This window comes from Castanea sativa, chromosome 1, assembly GCF_040712315.1.
Source record: "Castanea sativa cultivar Marrone di Chiusa Pesio chromosome 1, ASM4071231v1".
Classification (NCBI taxonomy): domain Eukaryota; kingdom Viridiplantae; phylum Streptophyta; class Magnoliopsida; order Fagales; family Fagaceae; genus Castanea; species Castanea sativa.
Genome location: NC_134013.1, coordinates 73999467 through 74018673, shown reverse-complemented (window position 1 = coordinate 74018673; position 19207 = coordinate 73999467). Strand labels below are relative to the sequence as shown.

General features: G+C 33.9%; 1 protein-coding gene across 1 annotated transcript; it reads left to right on the top strand.

Moving 5' to 3' along the window:
* The first annotated feature begins 13631 nt into the window (after positions 1-13631).
* Positions 13632-18665, top strand: LOC142612346 (proline-rich receptor-like protein kinase PERK15). The gene is made up of 8 exons (XM_075784450.1): positions 13632-14583; positions 15422-15997; positions 16347-16433; positions 16527-16597; positions 16730-16806; positions 17245-17392; positions 17510-17671; positions 18111-18665. The coding sequence occupies exons 1-8, from the start codon at positions 14031-14033 to the stop codon at positions 18417-18419; spliced, it is 1983 nt and encodes a 660-aa protein (XP_075640565.1). The 5' UTR covers positions 13632-14030; the 3' UTR covers positions 18420-18665.
* Positions 18666-19207: the final 542 nt, after the last annotated feature.

Here is a 19207-nt window from a genome sequence, read left to right as displayed (position 1 = left end):
GCGGTTTGGTCACTTCCACCGTGTACTTTGGAGCAGGGTTTCCAAAACGGAATGGTTTCAGTTTTTTTTTTTTTTTTTTTTTTTTTTGTGGAGTAACGGTTTCAGGATATAATTCTAATTGTGTGAGGCTAATTCAGTTTTATTGTAATAATTGCAGATTTTTTTATTTTATTTTAGAGAGGCAATAATTACAGATTTTGTTGCTGTTTTCTTTGCTCCCTATTGGTATTGGACCAACCCAAAAAACAAAAAATGCTACTATAATTTTGTTATAACAAGACACCAAACAAGTAGGAATATAATTGACTTAAAAAAAGAAAAGAGAAAGAGACAAGGAATATGATTTAATATTTATTATTAAAATTAGAAAAAATAGCTGGATTGATTGGGTCCATTGGGATATTTGGCTACTCAGGCAGCGAATGTCATGCCCCTAATTATGAGAAGAGGAATATTATGGTTGCCATGTAGATGTGATGATGTAAGTTCTCATTACCTTGGCCTCCTCATCTCTTAAAAATTAAACAAATCAGGAATATATTTTATTCATATATTTGTTTAATTCTTTAAACTAAAAAACATAAGAAAATTCACCGTCAACTAAGGATGGCAATAGGACGAGGCGGGATCAAAGAATGGGTCCTCACCCCCGCCCTGCATAGTTTTATCTTGCCCTATTGCTGCATGACGGGGAAAATTTTTCTTGACCTATCCCTGCCTCTTAAGACCCCTGCAAAGCTCTGCCTCAACCCGTAAAACTCTATTTTTTGTTGATTTGCCCACAACTATTACAATTTATTTTTAATAAAACATGTTTCATTAATAAAAATTTACTCGAAATTACAAATAAATTTATCCCATCAAATCAAACTAATTTTTAGCAAAAATTGAATAATATTGTCCAAGTGTTTAACAAGACAATATCACAATAAAAACAATATTTTCATAGTACAAAATCAATGATTCAATAAAATATAAATTTGTTTTCATAAAAAAAAGAATATAAATTTGTTTCTAATAAAGGCAAAAGAAAACATTAAAATTAGTATCTTATTTTCAACCTTGCTAGAGAGAAAAATGAGACAAAGAACCACGTTAGGTAGAATAAAATAAGCTGATAATATGTTTGTTTAAATAGTAGGGTTTTAGGGTATAAAATTTTTTACAATTTAGCCCTTATCAACGCGGTGCGAGGCAGGGATGGGGCGCGGTGAGTTGGGGTGAGTTTAAAAAATCTAAACCCATTCTCGCCCCGCTCCATGGTACAAGACTAAAATCTCACCCTATCTCCATTCAGCCACTTTTGCGGGACGGGAAAAACCCACGCGGGGCAAAGCGTGGAGAGATAGGTCAAGCGGGGCAGGAAAAATTGTCATCCCTACTGTCAACCAACATTTAGAAGAAATAAGGAAGAATTCCATAAAAGAGATACTCCACATGCAAAGGTTTAGAAATCTCTCTCTCTCTCTCTCTCTCTCTCTCTCTCTCTCTCTCTATTGGATTTTTTTAATATTAATTCCATAACTAGGGAGGAGGATTTGAACTTTAAATGTATCCATAAAAAACATAAAAATGGCCAATAACTAATTGAACTACAAGATTTGGCTTTTCAATTAGAGTTAAGTATATCTATTTTTGGATCATCTATCGTTAGGGGTGTCAAATCTGATATGATCACGAATACGACATGAAGTTAGCAAGTTATGAGTTAAGACTTAACGAGTTCATATCATATTCAAGTTGATACGACTAACCTGTTTAATAAACGTGTTATGTTTATGCTTAACCTACGGAATCTATTTGATTCGTGTGACTTATTTAACTAAATTTTATTTTACCAATATACCCTTTAAAACACTAGGTGTTTAAACTTATTAGTTGTGATTTATTTTGTTTGACATATTGTGATTGACTATTTGTGATATTGAGATATGTTTTAGTCTTGAATGATTATTTAGATTTTCATAGTTAAGATCAATTGTGTTAATACTAAAATTTGTATATTTTTTCGCCTCGATAAAATCCGATAAACAAGTCAATATGATTAACTCATTCAATAAACAAGTCAAGTTAGAATTGAGGAATTCTGACCCATTAAATAAACATGTCGCGTTAGTATCAAGTCTATCGGCTCATATAGTCAAATACTTATGAGTTGACAAGATACGAACTTGACATGCAAACACGAATTGTCACCTCTAGCTGTCATGATGCTCTTAATTTGAAAGTAGCTCTCTCACTAGCAGGTCCAAATTTCTGAGCACGTTTATTTCTCAATTCTCATACAATCTGTAGTTTTTACTATTTTCAATTGCACTTCATTTACGTAATTTAGCTTAATTAATGTGTCGTTTTTTTTCCTTTTTTTTTTGACAAATCCCATTAAATACTAGAGCGTGTCATTAATCTCCACAAAGTTTGATTGATGGCTGAGGTTAAAATAGATCAAAGAATCTTCCCCCTTTCAATATCACACTTCACACAACGTCAACCTCTGAAAATTTTATTTCCAGAGCCAATTGCGGAGAAGAGAAGAAAAGGAATAACATGGTTTTGGTTAAATGCACGTTTCATTTTCAACTAAATTGCAAATAACATCCTTTAAGTTTGGGATAATTTTGATTTTGTCTTTTAAAATTTCAAAATTTTGATATGCTCCTAACATTAGATGCCCCTTGGATTTACTCTCTTTTGTGGGCATTGAGTAATGAACCAAAACAGCCCCAAAGCAGCTGGCGTTGTTAGTCTGAGATAGAAAATCTAAGTGTAGTATAATCTAGTGAATAGGATAGGTATGTTATGCTCTTTCTTAGAGACTTAGGATGTGTTTGTTTAGAAGTGAAATAGGATAAAGGGAAAACTTTAGAGGAAAAATAAGAAGGAAAACTTTTTTAGAGTACGTTTTAATTGGGTGGGGATGAAGGAAAATAAGTAGTGGAGCTCAGATGTTTTCTCCTCAAGCCCAACAAGAAATTTTCTCTCCAAAATAGGGAGAAAACTGAAGGTAAAAATTGAGCATCATTTTTTAACGAAAATGCTGCAATTGCACATGGGCTTCATCCATGTAGCTCTTTTTTTCTTTTCTTTTTTTTCCCCCTCGTGGATGTTGTCTTCTTCTTTCTTTTTTTTCTTTTGATTTAGTAGGCAGTCTTCGTCCAGTGCTCATATTCTTTCTTTCTTTTGTGTTTTTTGTTTTTGTTTCTATTTTTTTGTTTATATGTGATTTTTCTTTTGGACATATTTCTATTTTTTAATAAATTTAGGTGATTGATTTTTTTTTATCACTTTTTTTGTTTTTATTGGGCATCATTTTTTTTACAAATGTATAAATTTATATAAACTCACTTTTTTCATCCCTCCATTTTTTCACTTCCAACCAAATAAAAATGAAAGAAATTAAAATTTTTTTTATCCTCCCACTTTTTCATCATTCCATCATTTTCTATCTTCTCACTTTTTTACCCCTCCAATCAAACGGACCCTTAAACTCAGACTCTTGCTTTCACAACATAAAAACTTATACTTGTAAAGTGACTATTATGTCAAAGGTACATAGTGGTAACTTTTTGAAACTTTAGAGACTTCAAATAGTTGAGCATTGGCAGCAAAATACACCACTATACACCATTGTGCAATAATAGCTGTGTCCATCAAAATAAAACTAAGAGAAGCAGCCTTACCAATTAGTCCAATTTAATTTCCCGTGTTTAGTCATACTAAAAGAATCATCGTAAACCTTTTTCTTTCTTTAATTTCTTCTTTATAGCCAAGGCATGTAATTATAATCAAACACTTGTACAACATGTAATGTGAAAATTTATTAGATACTCTGGAAGTATACTTCCTCAATCCCACATGGAGGTAGATCTTAGGGTGAGTAAAATCCACCCCTATGTGAGAAGGATGAAGTATACTCCTGAAATACTCAATGATCACCCATGTAATGTGAACAGTATTACTCGCTTCCTTTGTATTAGTTAATTTAATTTTTTTAAATCTAATTTATAATAAGAATACAAGGATCGCCAAATTAACAAAGATGACCAACAGTAAAATATGGAGGATGACATTGTCAAGTCAAACACCTCAAAGTTCTAAAGAGGCCTGCTGTGTGGTGCGGTGTTGCTGCCTCACACGTCTTAATATGACTCCGCACCGGCAGGCTACGCTTATAAAGTATAAACAATCACATGCCGGCAGCTCAACTGCTCAATGATTGGTACTGTTATTATTGTCTTCATTTTTAATTTTACATATATTAGTGCCAAGTTAATACTATCATTTCCTAATTAGGCTACGCAATGCCTTGAAGAAAAACATATATAATTAAGATTTACTTAATGCCATAAAGATAGTGTTTCCAGTCAATTCAACTCATAAATTGAAATCAATTAAATACAAATACCATATATCTTAAAAAGAAAAGAAAAAAAATAAGAGAAAATTTTTGGCTTCTTCTATACAATAGCTACATTCAACTGTCTCATAAAAAAAAAAAAAAAAAAAAAATCAACTGGAGAAAATCAAATCAAATCAGGTCGCTGTAATACTGAAAAATTATTTTGTGCAGATTCTCATATATCCAAAAGTCAAGGACAAAAAACCAAGAGGGAAACTTCTTTAAGTATAGAGAAGAAAATAAAAAGGTGGTAATCTTATACCAAATCCACACACATGCCCCATCAAAAAAAAAAAATCCACACACATTCATGCTGTCCTGTTTTGTTTTATTATCCAAACCCAAATGGAAAGTAATCACCGGCTAACCCATTGCCATCTATGTAGAGTCCTTGACCAAGTGCAGCTCCATATGTTGGAATATTGACTAAGGAGGAGTTTCCCCACTTTTTTGCCTGAAGAAATTTGAACCAGTCCTTACGATGGGTCATGTAATAGTCTCAAAAGGCTTAGGTCTTGAAAGAATGGCCTTTGTGTGCCTTACTACTAATTAAAAGTCTAAAACGAATAGTAGTTAAAAAGCAAAAAAGCATCAAATTAATGGTAATTTAATTTAACATCATTATCACTTTTTTTTTTAGAAACAATAATACCTATTAAAACACACACAAAAGTATACATAAATCATTATCAAACTTTCATTATTGGTGAATGTAAATTAAGAACTACCATGGATTTGGTGCCAGTCATATGCCATAATAGACCTACTTATTTGACCTCATTTAACTGCTCAAAGTATAGTACTATAACTATATTATCAGCTGGTTAATTAATAGTTAATAGCTAGGATTAAAATATCTCAAATTTTTGTCTTTAAACTATTACAAGTTGATCCTTACGGTTTTTCTAGATAACACGTCCATGTCTGTGTTTGTGGTTGCGCGTTGGTAACCAGCTGGTTTGCCGTTTACTTTGAGTAACAGCCACTGCTGGTATCAAAGAAGGCTTAAAAATTAGAAAATAAAAAATGTAGTTACCTAATTTCTTTGACTATTTGATATTTAGCCAATCACATAGACGAATGCCTTTTCTTATGTTATTTTCTGTAAATTAAATAATAAACAAAGATTTCGACAACTCTGTTTCACATTGATGCTTGTTCTTGGGAAAAAAAGCGAAGGCACAAGACAAAGTGGTAGGAGGGTACGTATTGATTGCGTGACTAGTCACTAGTCCCTAGTCCCTATTCACTACCTCAAGAGGGAAGAGGAAATTAATGAGTGGGTTTGGATTATTCACTTCATTAAGTTCAAATTTTCCATATAGTCAATATAAGTTTAGCTGTTCTAAATTATCCTCTTGGGTAAGAAATCCGAAGTGAGATTTTGTCATGATTTTTTTATTGGTGAATAGATTTTATCATAATCAAACTAAATCAAATACTTCAATTTTTACTTTTTATATATATATATAGGCTTCCAAAAATATCTATTCTAAATTTTGAATAAAGTTTCTAGTCCGCCCAAAAAAAAAAAAAATTATTGTTCCATTTTTTGTTTTCCACATTATGAGTAATTATACATTACTTCAAAAGTGCAATAACATTATACTTAGTCCTTTTACATAGAAAAATTATTGTATACTCCCGGAGTACCATAAATGCATACTCTCTCCTCTCACATGAATGGTGAGTCCCACTAATTAAATTTATGGTGAGACCCACCATTCATGTGAAAGGAGTGAGTACATCGGGAGTACCTAATAATTTTCCTCTTACATAATGATGTATAGTATTATTTAGATTCATAGCGAAACTCATAATTCATAATTTCATATAAGAAGAGAGAGTATGACATTATTATACTCCAAAAATACCCAATAATTTTGAATTGAAAGTTGTTGCAAGAATTGCGAATCGCATTTCCACTGGGGTTTGGTGCATCATAAGAAATTCCCAATTAGCTGTTGATAGTTTGGAATTTAACAAAAATAGGGATATATTCAATTTCATATTTAACTAATATGTCAAGTTGTAGTTAGTACAAAATAAAAAAATAGTGTCGATGATAGACCTGGAAAAGTATTTTTGCTCTCATTATAAATAAATAATAAATTATATATATATATATATATATATATATATATATATATATATATAGTTCCAGATAGGGATGGGGGGGATTGTTCACGATCATCTTCCTCATTGACAATCGAATCCTGTTTGGCTGTGTAGCAAGGTGTGGTGAGTTGGAATTGGTTCTAACTCCCTGGAGCTGTACACCTAGGTCTCTACTAGACTTTGATGTGTGTGTGTGTGTATATATATATATATATATATAGGGTTAGGTTCAAGTTACACCTGGTGTAACTCTAAGTAATTTTATTTTTGACAAATCGACTATTGGATTACATTATTTTTGTATATTTTTCATGCTTGCAAAATTTCAAGTTGATCAAAGATCAATAGTCATGTCATCTATCAATTATATAAATTCAAGTTTTTGTAGTTTAAAATAATGCATAAAAGATGAGTTTATGAATTGAATGGTAAATAGCATCTGATATGAAAATTGGCATGCATGTTTATAACATATAATCTAACTGTGGAATTTTCAAAATATAAATTCATTAACAATTTATTGAGTGGTGTAACATTATTTAGAGTTATACTAGATGTAACTTGAACCCAACTCATATATATGAACAAAGTACAAACTTAGTTGTAGACTAAGACTAGAACTTCCATTAAAAAAATTAACATGACTATATATTTTTAAAATCTAACCGTTAAATTGCATATTGTGGTGCACAATTAGGAATTTTGAACACACACAATTAATTTGTAGAGATGAGATGGATAATCAATGTTATATAGGCCTTAATATAGTAATAAATTGATTAACATTGAGCACGCTGCATAAAAAATGAGGAAGTTCTCTTTTATTAGCCAACTAGCATAAATACAAGCACAACTGTTCTCCTTGAAAATGGGCCGAGGAAGGCAATGTTATCAGGCGAATGCTTATTGCTGTTACAAGTTCTTTTTCTCTCTCACTTTTTTCATCCCTCAAACCTGCTGGGATCCTTCTCCTTATATAGCCCTCTAGGGTTCATCCTGGTATTCCATTTGGACAGCTAGGGATCTCCCCCTCAGATACTTGTCCCATCAGAACCTTGCTAGAAAAGGTGTTGTGGTAGGTTATGAGCTATGGTGACACTATTTTAGGGGTCATTCCTTCATTAATGTGGTCAGCCATATGGGTGTAGAGCATTAACTGTGGAAGTGGTGGGTGCTTGACTTGGAATCTTCCTTTATTTACTTGATGCCAGACCTTCCTTCGATTCCTTGTCCAAAGGCTTGATGGTTTGTGGCCGGATCCCAATCCTCCGAGGAGCTCCTATGTACCCCCACGCTCGTCGGGACTATTAGCCTCCTTGGCCTCTGAGAATGTGACCCTAAACTTTGATCTCCTTTTATTGTTTCCTTGTCCTCGGCTTTTCTTCTCCCTCCCCCCCTCCATATTATTTATGTTCTTAACATACATGTTAAATTTCATACTAATTAGATGTAATTCACTATTTGATTGATGACATAGCTATTGATATTTGATTTTTTAGAAATTTTGCAATCATGGAGGATATAAAAAGAAATTATAATCTAATAGTAGATTTGTCAAAGTTCACATCTAATAAAAAGATATTAAGTAAAGTTGCAGCTTTCGGCTACAACTAAATTTGTTGCCAAACTTTGTTTATATATTTTCCTTTTCTTTTCTTTATTTAAGAAGAACAATGTTTGCCTACAAATTAATTTATAGGCAAAAACTACAAACTACTATTTTTTTTTTTTATTAGATACGGATTTTGGCAAATTTACCATTAAATTGTATTTTCCTATTATATCTTCCATCCTTGCAATATATTAAGAAGATCAAAGATCAATAAATATGCCATCAATCAAATATATAACTTTCAAATTTTTGTAGTCTTAAATTATGTATAAGACATATGTTTATGTATCGAATAATACATAATATTTAATTTGAACGAAATTTAACATATATGTTAAAAATATAAATAATATGTAATTAAATTATTAAAAATTTAAAATATCTAACTATAGTAATTTTTTAGAGAAAGTTTGTAGGCAATTATTGTCTATGCTCTTATAGGCAAGTGTGAAATTGGAAGTGTGGTGAGATTGTCATTTGGAATTCAATAGCTTTGTTAAAATTTGTTGCACAACATTCCGATTACTTTACAAACTCTACTCAATGCCTTCGCTTTCAACTAATCATCGCCTTCACTTTCAACTAATCATCAGAAGTAGGTGGCCTTACCTTCTAACTCAGTGCCAAATCTGATCCGTTGTAAAATGTCCCATCTCTACTTGAATATGGTATATTTTTTACACTGTGGGAGTGGACTCAGTCGGTAAATAGATCATTAAAAGAGAATAGTTATTCTTGCATAATAAGAACCACCTGTATATGTACTCCATGGGATATTAATCAGCATCTACATCTAAACCTTTTTAGAGAATTTGATTCTCTTCAACGTGAAAGTTGAGAAACATAGTAATCCTTTCGAGTTTGGGAGAGGAATATCATATTATTTGTGAGTTATGATTTATTAATAGTGTCATTCAGGCACCAAGCCAGAAATTTTTGTTTGAAGGGGCCAAGTTGCAACACTAATATATTTGTCAAGATAACTCCGCACACACATATATATACATACACACATATATTATATATGCACACATTTTTTATTTCATAAGTTATATCTATATATACACACACACACACACCCAACAACAACAAAAAAACTTAGTATTTTCGATCAAAATTATATTTGATGACGATCTTTCACAAAATAAAATTCATTTTTACCATTTTTATAGTGAAATTCTTAAAAAGTTTATACAAATTATCAAAATTTATACTAAAGCTAATAAAAAAATATTTCCATTGAACTAATGCAATTTTCAAAAACTGATCCAAAACTTGGAGGAATAAATTTAGCTACGAATGTATTTAAAGTTATCTTGCTCTAACCCATTATATGACTACTAAAGAGACATTTCATGTGTTGTTTTAGTGACAAGATTTTTTTTAATGAGTCAGTAACTTGTTAATCATCACATAACTAGTTGAAAGAGATAAATTCAAACATGTTTGGTGCCAAACTTTATCAAATATTTTACAGATATAAGAATACATTTTACAATAAAAAATATAATTGAGAAAAATAAAGTTATATCTATATAACTATTAGACCAATTATTTTTGTTAAGAACATCATTGGACTGATTCAATTATATGGGGCCAATTCTTATTTTTGTATATTAAATTTTAAAAATATAAAATATATATATATATATATATATATTAAAAAAATTCAAAATTTTGGGGGGCCTGGCCGCCCCAACCTATTACTTACCTCCGCCGCTCACTGTCATTCGTACAGTAATCAGTAATCACTGACCTATTGCAATCGGCCGATCGATGATCATTAAATCTGGCGGGGTTTACATCTGAGGTCAAATTTCTTCAAACTTTCACTTCATATTGCAAATATTACTTAATTTTGAATATTTACTCATGTGGATCAAACTACACGTACGAGTTAACTTAGATTTCATTTAAATCTCATTAAAATATTACGAAACCAAAATTTGTGAAATATTAAAACACACCTTCATCGTACTCAAACTGTCATGCAGAAATATGGAATCACAAATTTTTTATGAGATAGATGTTGTAAAAAAAAAGAGAATTATAAAGACAGCAAAGAAAAGAAAGAACACGAAATAATAACATATAAACATTTTTTTTTTTTTAATTACAGTGGTCATCCACATAATGTAAGTCTGATGCTTTATAGCGGGAGTACATATAATGATCTGTACTTAACCTTATAATCAAACTTAACATTTAGTTTTGAAATATATTAAACTAAAGAATATTTATACTTATTAAGGAATAACTAATACAACATTTTAAAAAAGAATAATTATTCCTTATTTTGAAGAATAGTTATTCATAAGGAATGACTATTTCTTGTAATAAAAACATAAAAGAATAACTAAATTATAAGAATAACTATTATATTACAGCGCCTATTCTACCAAAAATGCTCTTAATATGTTCTCTTACATATTTTCATTTGAGATATGAGTAATTCTTTAGTACTTTTAGAAGACGAAGAATGATATTCCTTCCCCTTATATTCATGGTTGGCTTTGTTTAGGGGTGTCCACGAGTCGGGCCGGGTCGGTTTTCAACCCAGCCTGAACCCTACCCGCTGGCGGCGGGTGGACAAAAAAGTGACCCGAAACCGACCGCCGACATCAATCGATCAGGTCGGTTTTGGGTTCGGGTGGAGATCGGGTCTGTTCGGGTGGAGATCGGGTCGTCATCGGAGCTACAAAATCATCGCCGGAATCTGTAAATCATTGCCGGAATCTGCAAATTATCGTCGGAATATGTAAAAACTCACCAGATCTGCATCAAAATTGCGCGAAATTTACACCAAAATTGCTGAAATCTGCTGGGAATGGCTAGATCTGGCTAAATCTCACCAAATATGGTTGAGAACTCGTTGGATCTCCTCGGATTTGAGCGCGATTTCACCGAACTTGTATAGAGCCTTCGTTGGGTTGGGTGGCTCTGGTTTTGGAGAAGAAAACCCGCCACTCGACCCGCTGGAGTCGGGCTTTGGGTGCAAAAACCCGAAACCGACCTACAAGAGCGTCGGTTCGGGCTGAGCTCGGGTAGGGATCGGGCGGGTTGGTCGGTCCAACGGGTCACGGTCAGGTCTGGACACCCCTAGCTTTGTCCATAAATTTCATGGTAGGATCTATCATTAACGTAAGAGGAGGAAATACAAAAATTTTCCTTAAAATACAAAACACACACACACACACACACACACACATATATATATATATATATGCCCTACATTCAGTCCATTGGCTACCAGTTAACAAAAGCAGATTGCGGCCTTTTACATCGGGTAGTATATATTTATATAAGGGTTTTATTAGCAACTTTTTAGGGTATTCATTAATAGATTATTTTAAAATTTTATAATATTATTAGAAAATATAAAAAAACTGTAAAAAATTTAAAATTTTCTTTTTCCGTAAAAATTTGTTTAAAAATATTTCCTAAATCACCGTTAACATTTCCCTTTATATAAATTTCCGAAGATATATTGCAACCAAAACAATCGACGAAGACCAGAAGCAGTACCAATAGAGGGAAAATTCTTAGGTAATCTCGGAGTATAGTGAAATGATGCTCTCTCCTCTCACATTCATGGTGGACCTCATCATGAATTTAATGAGTAGACTCCACCATGAATGTGAAAGGAGGAAGTACCATTCTCCATGCTCCGAGAGTACCTAAGAATTATTCTCAATAGAGGGTAACACCGAATACAGAGCTTCCCAGCATTTATTTCAAGAAAGAAAAGTGGCATTCGAATAATTTTTGTTCCTTATTCAGAAAAAAAAAAAAAATTGTTCCTTGTCTTGGTCCCACAATAAAATACCACTTTATATATATATATATATATATATATATATATATTTTTTTTTTTTCTTCTTTCTTTCGTTAAAATGAATATCCATAGTTCTTTTTTTGGAATGGTGCTTTTTGAAAAAGCAAGTTTTTGTTATTGCTACTCACTTGATCAGTTGGCACAATGCAAAAAAAAAAAAAAAAAAAAGCAGAAAAATCAAGTTATGGGATCCAAAGAGCATCATTTGTAAATTTTACCAAATGCCTTAAATCATGTTTTGAAATTGCAAACATGATTATTGCTCAAATTGCGGTAACCAAATGGACTAACTATCTTCTTCTCAAAGAAAAAAAACAAGGACTAACTTAGTCTATACGTGCAGTTGTCCCACCAATATCAATTTAATTATATTGAGGTTAAAAGTTCTCTGGTTCAAGTGAGACTTACTAATATTTTTAATGGAAACTTTTTTGATTCAAATATATAGTTTCTTGTTACCAAATATAACCCAAATTTTACTCCTCTAATCCTAACATGCAAAATCATCATATATATTATATATTAAAAAATAGACTAAGTCACACTCAATCAATTCTAATAAAGTAAATTGGCACCTCTCTAAGCACAAAACGCTTGGAGGTTTAAGAGAGAAAGGATTTGAGCTGCTGTGTATCTAAGAGTTAAGCCCTTTTAGATATACACCATTGTCAGTTTTTTTTTTAGAGAGTTTAAACATATGGCGTCCACTCCTGATAATAGCTCTTTATTATCAAACCAAGACACTAATCAGTTTTTGGTGTAGGCGGGGATTGAATCCCAGATCTCTTATACAACCATCAAAAACTTCACCAGCTGAGCTAACTAGAACTCACACCACTGTCAGTTTCTTTAAGACCTTATCTTCTTTCTCTGTATGTGTGTATATTAAAATACTTAGAATTCTTAAAAAAAAAAAACAAAAAACAAAAAAATTATAGTAAGGTAATGACCATACTACACTTTTGGTGCGATGATTTCTATACTTAGGGGTGCAAGAGTCGGAGTTTAAATCTCCAAAAGGGAACTTCACACACATATACACTTTTTTTTAGAAAGTTTTAATATATGGTGTCCACTTCTAATGATAGCTCTTTATCATCATAACAAAACACCAATCAATTTCTGGTATAAGCAGTTTCTCAAAAAAAAAATTATAATATAAGCAGTCAACTATTAGAGATTTTACCAGTTGAACTAACTTAAATCTACTATATATATACACTTAGATTAAGGTATAATAGAATTTATATTTTTAAATAATTTTTTTTAATATGATTATATCTATTTTACATGGTAAGATATATTAACTTTCAAGTAAAAAATTGACGTGATAATTCATTAAAATATGTAAAATATGGGTTGTACTACACCAATCCTTGTCAAATTCACACTCTAATAATATTACTACTACTGTGTAAGAAAATGAAAAATAAAAAAAGAAAGAAAATTGGATGGAACTGCTAAAAAAAAAATAATAATAAAACGGTCACCATTCAACGCAAACAGAGGAGAAGAATGAAATAAATTTGAGAAGTAATAAATTAGAAAGGAAAAACAAACGAGTAAAGAAGGAGTAATGAGCGGAGAGAAGCGCGGACCAATCGCGTTGGCCCTACCACACCACATTTCTCTCTTTTATATTTTTCTTTAGTCGTGGCGTGTTTTTTGTTTTGTGCATCAGCTGAACGCCATTAACTCCAAATTCCCCAGTCTAAACAGTCCCCACTCCAAGCCTTTGAAACAGCCACAAAGACAGACAGACAAGTAGACAAACCCAATCCTAATCTATTCCCCATCCCCATGTGAAAGAAAAAATAAAAATCCAGTCTTTTTCCAACCAACGAAAATCCCTTCAAACCCCCGAAACCTTAAAACAAAAAGTACAAACCCGCTCCCATTAAAACTAAACAAAACTAGTCCATTTTCTGTATCTTCTCTCTTTCTCTCTCTGTCTGAGAGAGAAAAAGAAAAGATAAGAAAAGCAGACAAACAAAACAAAGAGAGAAAAAAACTCTTTAACACATCTCTCTCTGTTTGTTTGGTTTTGTTAAAACTTAAAAAAGGAAATGTCGAGTCCGACTCCCGGAGCGTCTCCGGCGCCCTCGTCACCTCCGTCGACCAACAACACCTCACCACCTCCACCAACTCCCTCAGCTCCACCACCAGCCACTCCCTCAGCTCCAGCTCCATCCACCAACAACACCAACACCTCTCCTCCGCCACCAACACCAGCCACTCCCTCATCGCCACCACCAACACCATCCACTAACAACACCTCTCCCCCTCCATCGTCATCCACTCCCTCCACTCCAACGCCCGCACCTCCCTCCACTCCAACTCCTACACCTCCCTCCACTCCAACTCCAACCACACCTTCAACTCAAAGCTCTCCTCCACCTCCTTCTCCGAGTCGGAGCTCCCCGACGCCACCTTCTTCCTCCAATACGTCGCCGCCTTCTTCGTCGAGTGGGATATCTACTGGGGTAGTGGTGGGGATAGCGATAGGTGGGGTGGTAATACTAGTGGTGTTGAGTTTATTGTGCATTTGTTGTAAAAAGAAGCGGAAACGCCGTGACGACGAAGACTACTATCCACCTCCACCGCCTCCTGGCCCCAAAGGTAACACCTCTTTCTCACTTTTCTTTCCATTTCCTCATCTGGGTTTTCACTGATTTTTCTGTCTATTCCCAAGTTTTCTTACAAAGATTTAGTTTTTACTACTTTTTTTTTTTTTCCTTTTTTGGTGTGTGGGGTTTTCACCTCCATTTTTAAATTTTACTTCCATTTCATCATCTGGGTCTCCCTGAAATCTGTCTATTTCCTTTGTTTGGTTAAAAAGATTTAGTTTTGATGACTGTGATCAAGAGTGGATCTGGTCACATGCCTCGGATTTTTTTTTTTTTGGGATTAAAAATTACAAGGATCTATGTGGTCTTGGTTATAAATTTGACATTTTGGTGGGGTTCGAATTTTGATTATAGGAATGGGAACGGCTTGCATGTGTGGTTTGTTTGAGTTTGAATGCAGGCCGATGATGTAATTGAATTTTTTAATTGGTATTTTTGTATGATTAACGTGTAAGAGCATAATTTTGTTTGTTGTTTAGTTGAACCAGTCTTGGACTATGAATTATGATATTACAAGTTAAATTAAATATTTTATGCTACCCGTCTGAGTGTAAGGTTTTTAATCAATTGGATTGCAAAATGATTCTGCATTACTGTCTTTTCTTTTTTTTCTTTTTTTCTTTTTTTAAATTCTAGCTTATTGCTTTTTAAGTTTTCGTGACCAATTCATTTTGCCACTATGTTTGTTAGCGACATTGCATGAGTTATGGTACTCATGGAAATAGCAAAATGAAAGTATAAACTTACTTTTGATTAGCATTGGACTAAAAAAAGTAAAAACCCAATAAAGATATAATTAGTTGATTTCTAGTGTTTGTTGGAATTTCCAGGTGGCCCTTACGGTGGTCCACAACAGCATTGGCAGTATAATGCTCCCCCCCCACCTTCAGATCATGTTGTCGGAGTGATGCCCAAACCCTCTCCCCCGCCAGCAGTTGCATCACGACCACCATACTCACCGGTAAATGCTCCTACCTCACCAAAGCCCCCACCACCGCCACCACCACAACAGTACCTGAGCAGCAGTGGTGGCTCCAACTATTCAGGGTCTGAAAATCCTCAGCCACCACCTCATCCAGGAGTAGTCTTAGGTTTCTCAAAGAGCACTTTTACATATGAAGAATTAGCTATGGCAACGGATGGCTTCTCGGATGCCAACCTCCTTGGACAAGGTGGATTTGGGTATGTGCATAGAGGACTCCTTCCAAATGGGAAGGAAGTAGCGGTCAAGCAGTTGAAAGCTGGAAGTGGGCAGGGGGAGCGTGAGTTTCAGGCAGAAGTTGAGATAATTAGCAGAGTACATCACAAGCACCTTGTTTCATTGGTTGGGTACTGTATTACTGGGGCCCAGAGACTGCTTGTTTATGAGTTTGTTCCAAACAATACTTTGGAGTTCCACTTACATGGTAAATTTGTTTCTTCAGCACTAGAAATTGTTTTGAATTTTCTTTTCTAATTAATATGTAAAGTTATATTGCAAAGTACCAAATGGGATGCTATCCATTTCAAACATTTAAATGCCCTTTTTCTTTCTTGTGGTTGCTACTATGAAAATTTGATTGACGATTATTTGTTGGTTTTATGTTGCAGTGTTTAATATTTTAGAACACTGTATTAATCTGTAACTGTATCAATGGAACCGGGGCACTAAATGCACTAAGAGAATAGCTATTCTATGTTTCATATGTTAGAAACTTTTAAGGTGTTTGTTGTTTTTTGTTGAGCTTTAGTCCTGACTGAGAATCTTTATTGCAGGGAAGGGGCGACCAACCATGGATTGGCCGACCAGACTTAAAATTGCTTTAGGAGCTTCTAAAGGACTGGCATATCTTCATGAGGATTGTATGCACTCTCTCTCCTCAAAATTTGAGCATTAACTAATTTATTTAGGTCAAGACATTGTGTTTGAAGTTCAAGTTACATTGTATTATGTAGGTCATCCCAAGATCATTCATCGTGATATCAAAGCATCTAATATTCTTTTAGATTTCAAGTTTGAGGCAAAGGTATCAATTGCATTATTGAATTAGCTTTCACTCTATATTGAAAATTTGACTGCTTGCACCATTTTCGCCCTCAAGATATGATTGCTTAGTTTTTATGATTATAACTGAGATGATTCAACATCTGTTGCTCAGGTTGCAGATTTTGGACTTGCAAAAATTGCTTCTGATGCCAATACTCATGTCTCCACTCGGGTGATGGGAACTTTTGGGTAAGACCAATTCCTTTCATATTCTAGTTGCATTTACGGTTTCAACAGTTTATATATTATTTTTTGATGACCTAGAATATGATTTGGATACTCCTAGTTCCTGTTTTTCCAAAAAAATGTTTGTATAACATCCTTTTAAATTAGTAAGCCACACTGCACACAGCTCTAGTATATATGCTTTTGGATGCAGTTTATGTTAATAACTGAGAGTTCCTACTGCATTGGTGAATAGCTATCTATGTTCATGTCAACTGTTCTTGATGCTTTATTATCAAGTCTTTGTTCTCAAAATGTCAAGATAGTTCAACCGTATGCTTATGACCATATATATCGTTTTTGTTTGGTTTTTTAATTAGGTTTAACTAATTTGGAGTGACATTCTTTATGTGCCCAAGTCAGGTTATATTCTTCAAGTTCTCACATGCTCCTTTCTCTCAGGTATCTGGCTCCAGAGTACGCTTCAAGTGGGAAACTCACAGACAAATCAGATGTTTTCTCCTTTGGTGTCATGCTTTTGGAGTTAATCACTGGACGCCGACCTGTTGACACAACCAATACTTACATGGAGGATAGTTTGGTAGACTGGGTGAGTTATATATTGTTCCATTACAGACATAATGCATGTGTGCACATACACACACATGCATGCAAAGGCCTAAATGTGTGATATCGCATAGATAACTAAATCCTTTTGGCATTACAGGCGAGGCCTTTGCTCTCACGAGCCTTGGAAGATAGAAACTTTGATGATCTGGCTGATCCCAAACTGAAAAATGATTATGACCCCAATGAGATGGCTCGCATGGTTGCTTGTGCTGCAGCTTCTGTGCGTCATTCAGGACGGCGTCGACCACGAATGAGCCAGGTAGGAATTTTTTTTTTTTTTAATCTTTATTTCAACTGCATAGTTATTTGAATGCTGGACCAAGTCTATTGATTGAGTTAACTAAAAATGCAGCAGTTAAATCTGTTGAAGCCAGAAGATGACCTTTATAATTGGGATAGGCATAGTACAAAGCTTGGTCTGTTGTTTATAAGCATTTAATATCTTGCATGTGTGGCTTGCATATTAAGTTGGAAATTAGGAGCCTGTTAACCTCCACTCTGTTACCATGAAAGGGTGGAATGCTCGTTGAGAAAAGTTTCAAATCATGTTGGTGAATGTAGCTGCACTCAGATTCTGTTGCTAGCATCAAAGGCCTTGCTTGTGTTATTATCTCATCAGCAAGATGCTTAAGCTCATATATGTGTGTGCTATTTATTGAAAGGCTTCTAACTAGTAACTATTCCTTGAAACTGCACAGATTGTTCGTGCTTTGGAGGGAGAGGCGTCTCTAACTGATCTTAATGAAGGAATCAGACCTGGGCACAGCACTCAATACAGTTCTTATGGAAGTTCAGACTATGACACAAGCCAATACAATGAGGACATGAAAAAATTCAGGAAGATCGCATTGGGAAGCCGGGAGTATGGTGCCAGTAGTGAGTATAGTGGACCAACCAGTGAGTATGGTTTGTACCCTTCTGGGTCAAGCAGTGAAGGCCAGAACACTCGAGAAATGGAGATGGGAAAAATGAAGAAAAGCAGTCAAGGTTTTAGTGGGGGCTCTTAAGAACTGATGCCATATCTTTTATCCTGTAAAAACCCACCCCCTTATTTTTACATTTGGTGTCAAATTGATTGCAGAAATGTCATGTTTTGCATGAGTTAACATAATTTCTTTTTCTTTTGAAATTATCGGTTTTCTACATTGTATTTATCAATAGTGCTTATACAACAAAATAACAGAGAAACTTGTTCCAATTCTTTTATTTGTTGCTTCAGCAAGTTGTCAAAATTCGTTTGGACTTTCGTTTCACCTTTCGTTGTTGTGTTAGTTTTGCTTGTATTGAAGATTAACAATTGGGTGGGATGTTGTTGAAAGATTTGTTAGAGAGAAGAAAAAGTGTTGTAAGCTGTTTCTTGAATTATTTTCATTGTTTACAATTGTGTCCAGCTGGCCTTTGTAGGACTTACCAACAGTAGTGTTAAGTTTGACCTTTTATATATCATTGCCAGGTTATAAACATACTGGGGTTAAGGTTGGGGTAATGCAAAATCTGTTGTGTAAGAGTCCCTTGGACCCAAAATAAGTGTAGCTGTGAATGAATTCTGAGCTTGTAAACGTTTCTCAAATTGGGTCTTACTAAATAAAGACGACAAAAAGTTATTAAAATAATTGTCAAAAAGGTATAATATTGCTAAAAAATTATCGAAAAGCTAAAAAATAAAATAAATGCAGTAAAAAGCTGCCAAAGATTGTGAAAGTGCTATCACTTATGATTATGAAAGGCATCTTTTCTTTTACAAATAAAAAAAATCAGAGAGACGGCAGTGGCACCCACAAAAAGAAGCGCAGGC

Excerpts from the sequence above, each read along its gene's own strand:
- LOC142612346 (XM_075784450.1), top strand. The coding sequence starts at position 14,031 with ATGTCGAGTCCGACTCCCGGAGCGTCTCCGGCGCCCTCGTCACCTCCG. Across the intron at positions 16,598-16,729 it reads ATTTCAAGTTTGAGGCAAAG|GTTGCAGATTTTGGACTTGC; the intron begins GTATCAATTGCA and ends TCTGTTGCTCAG. Across the intron at positions 17,393-17,509 it reads AGGATAGTTTGGTAGACTGG|GCGAGGCCTTTGCTCTCACG; the intron begins GTGAGTTATATA and ends TTGGCATTACAG.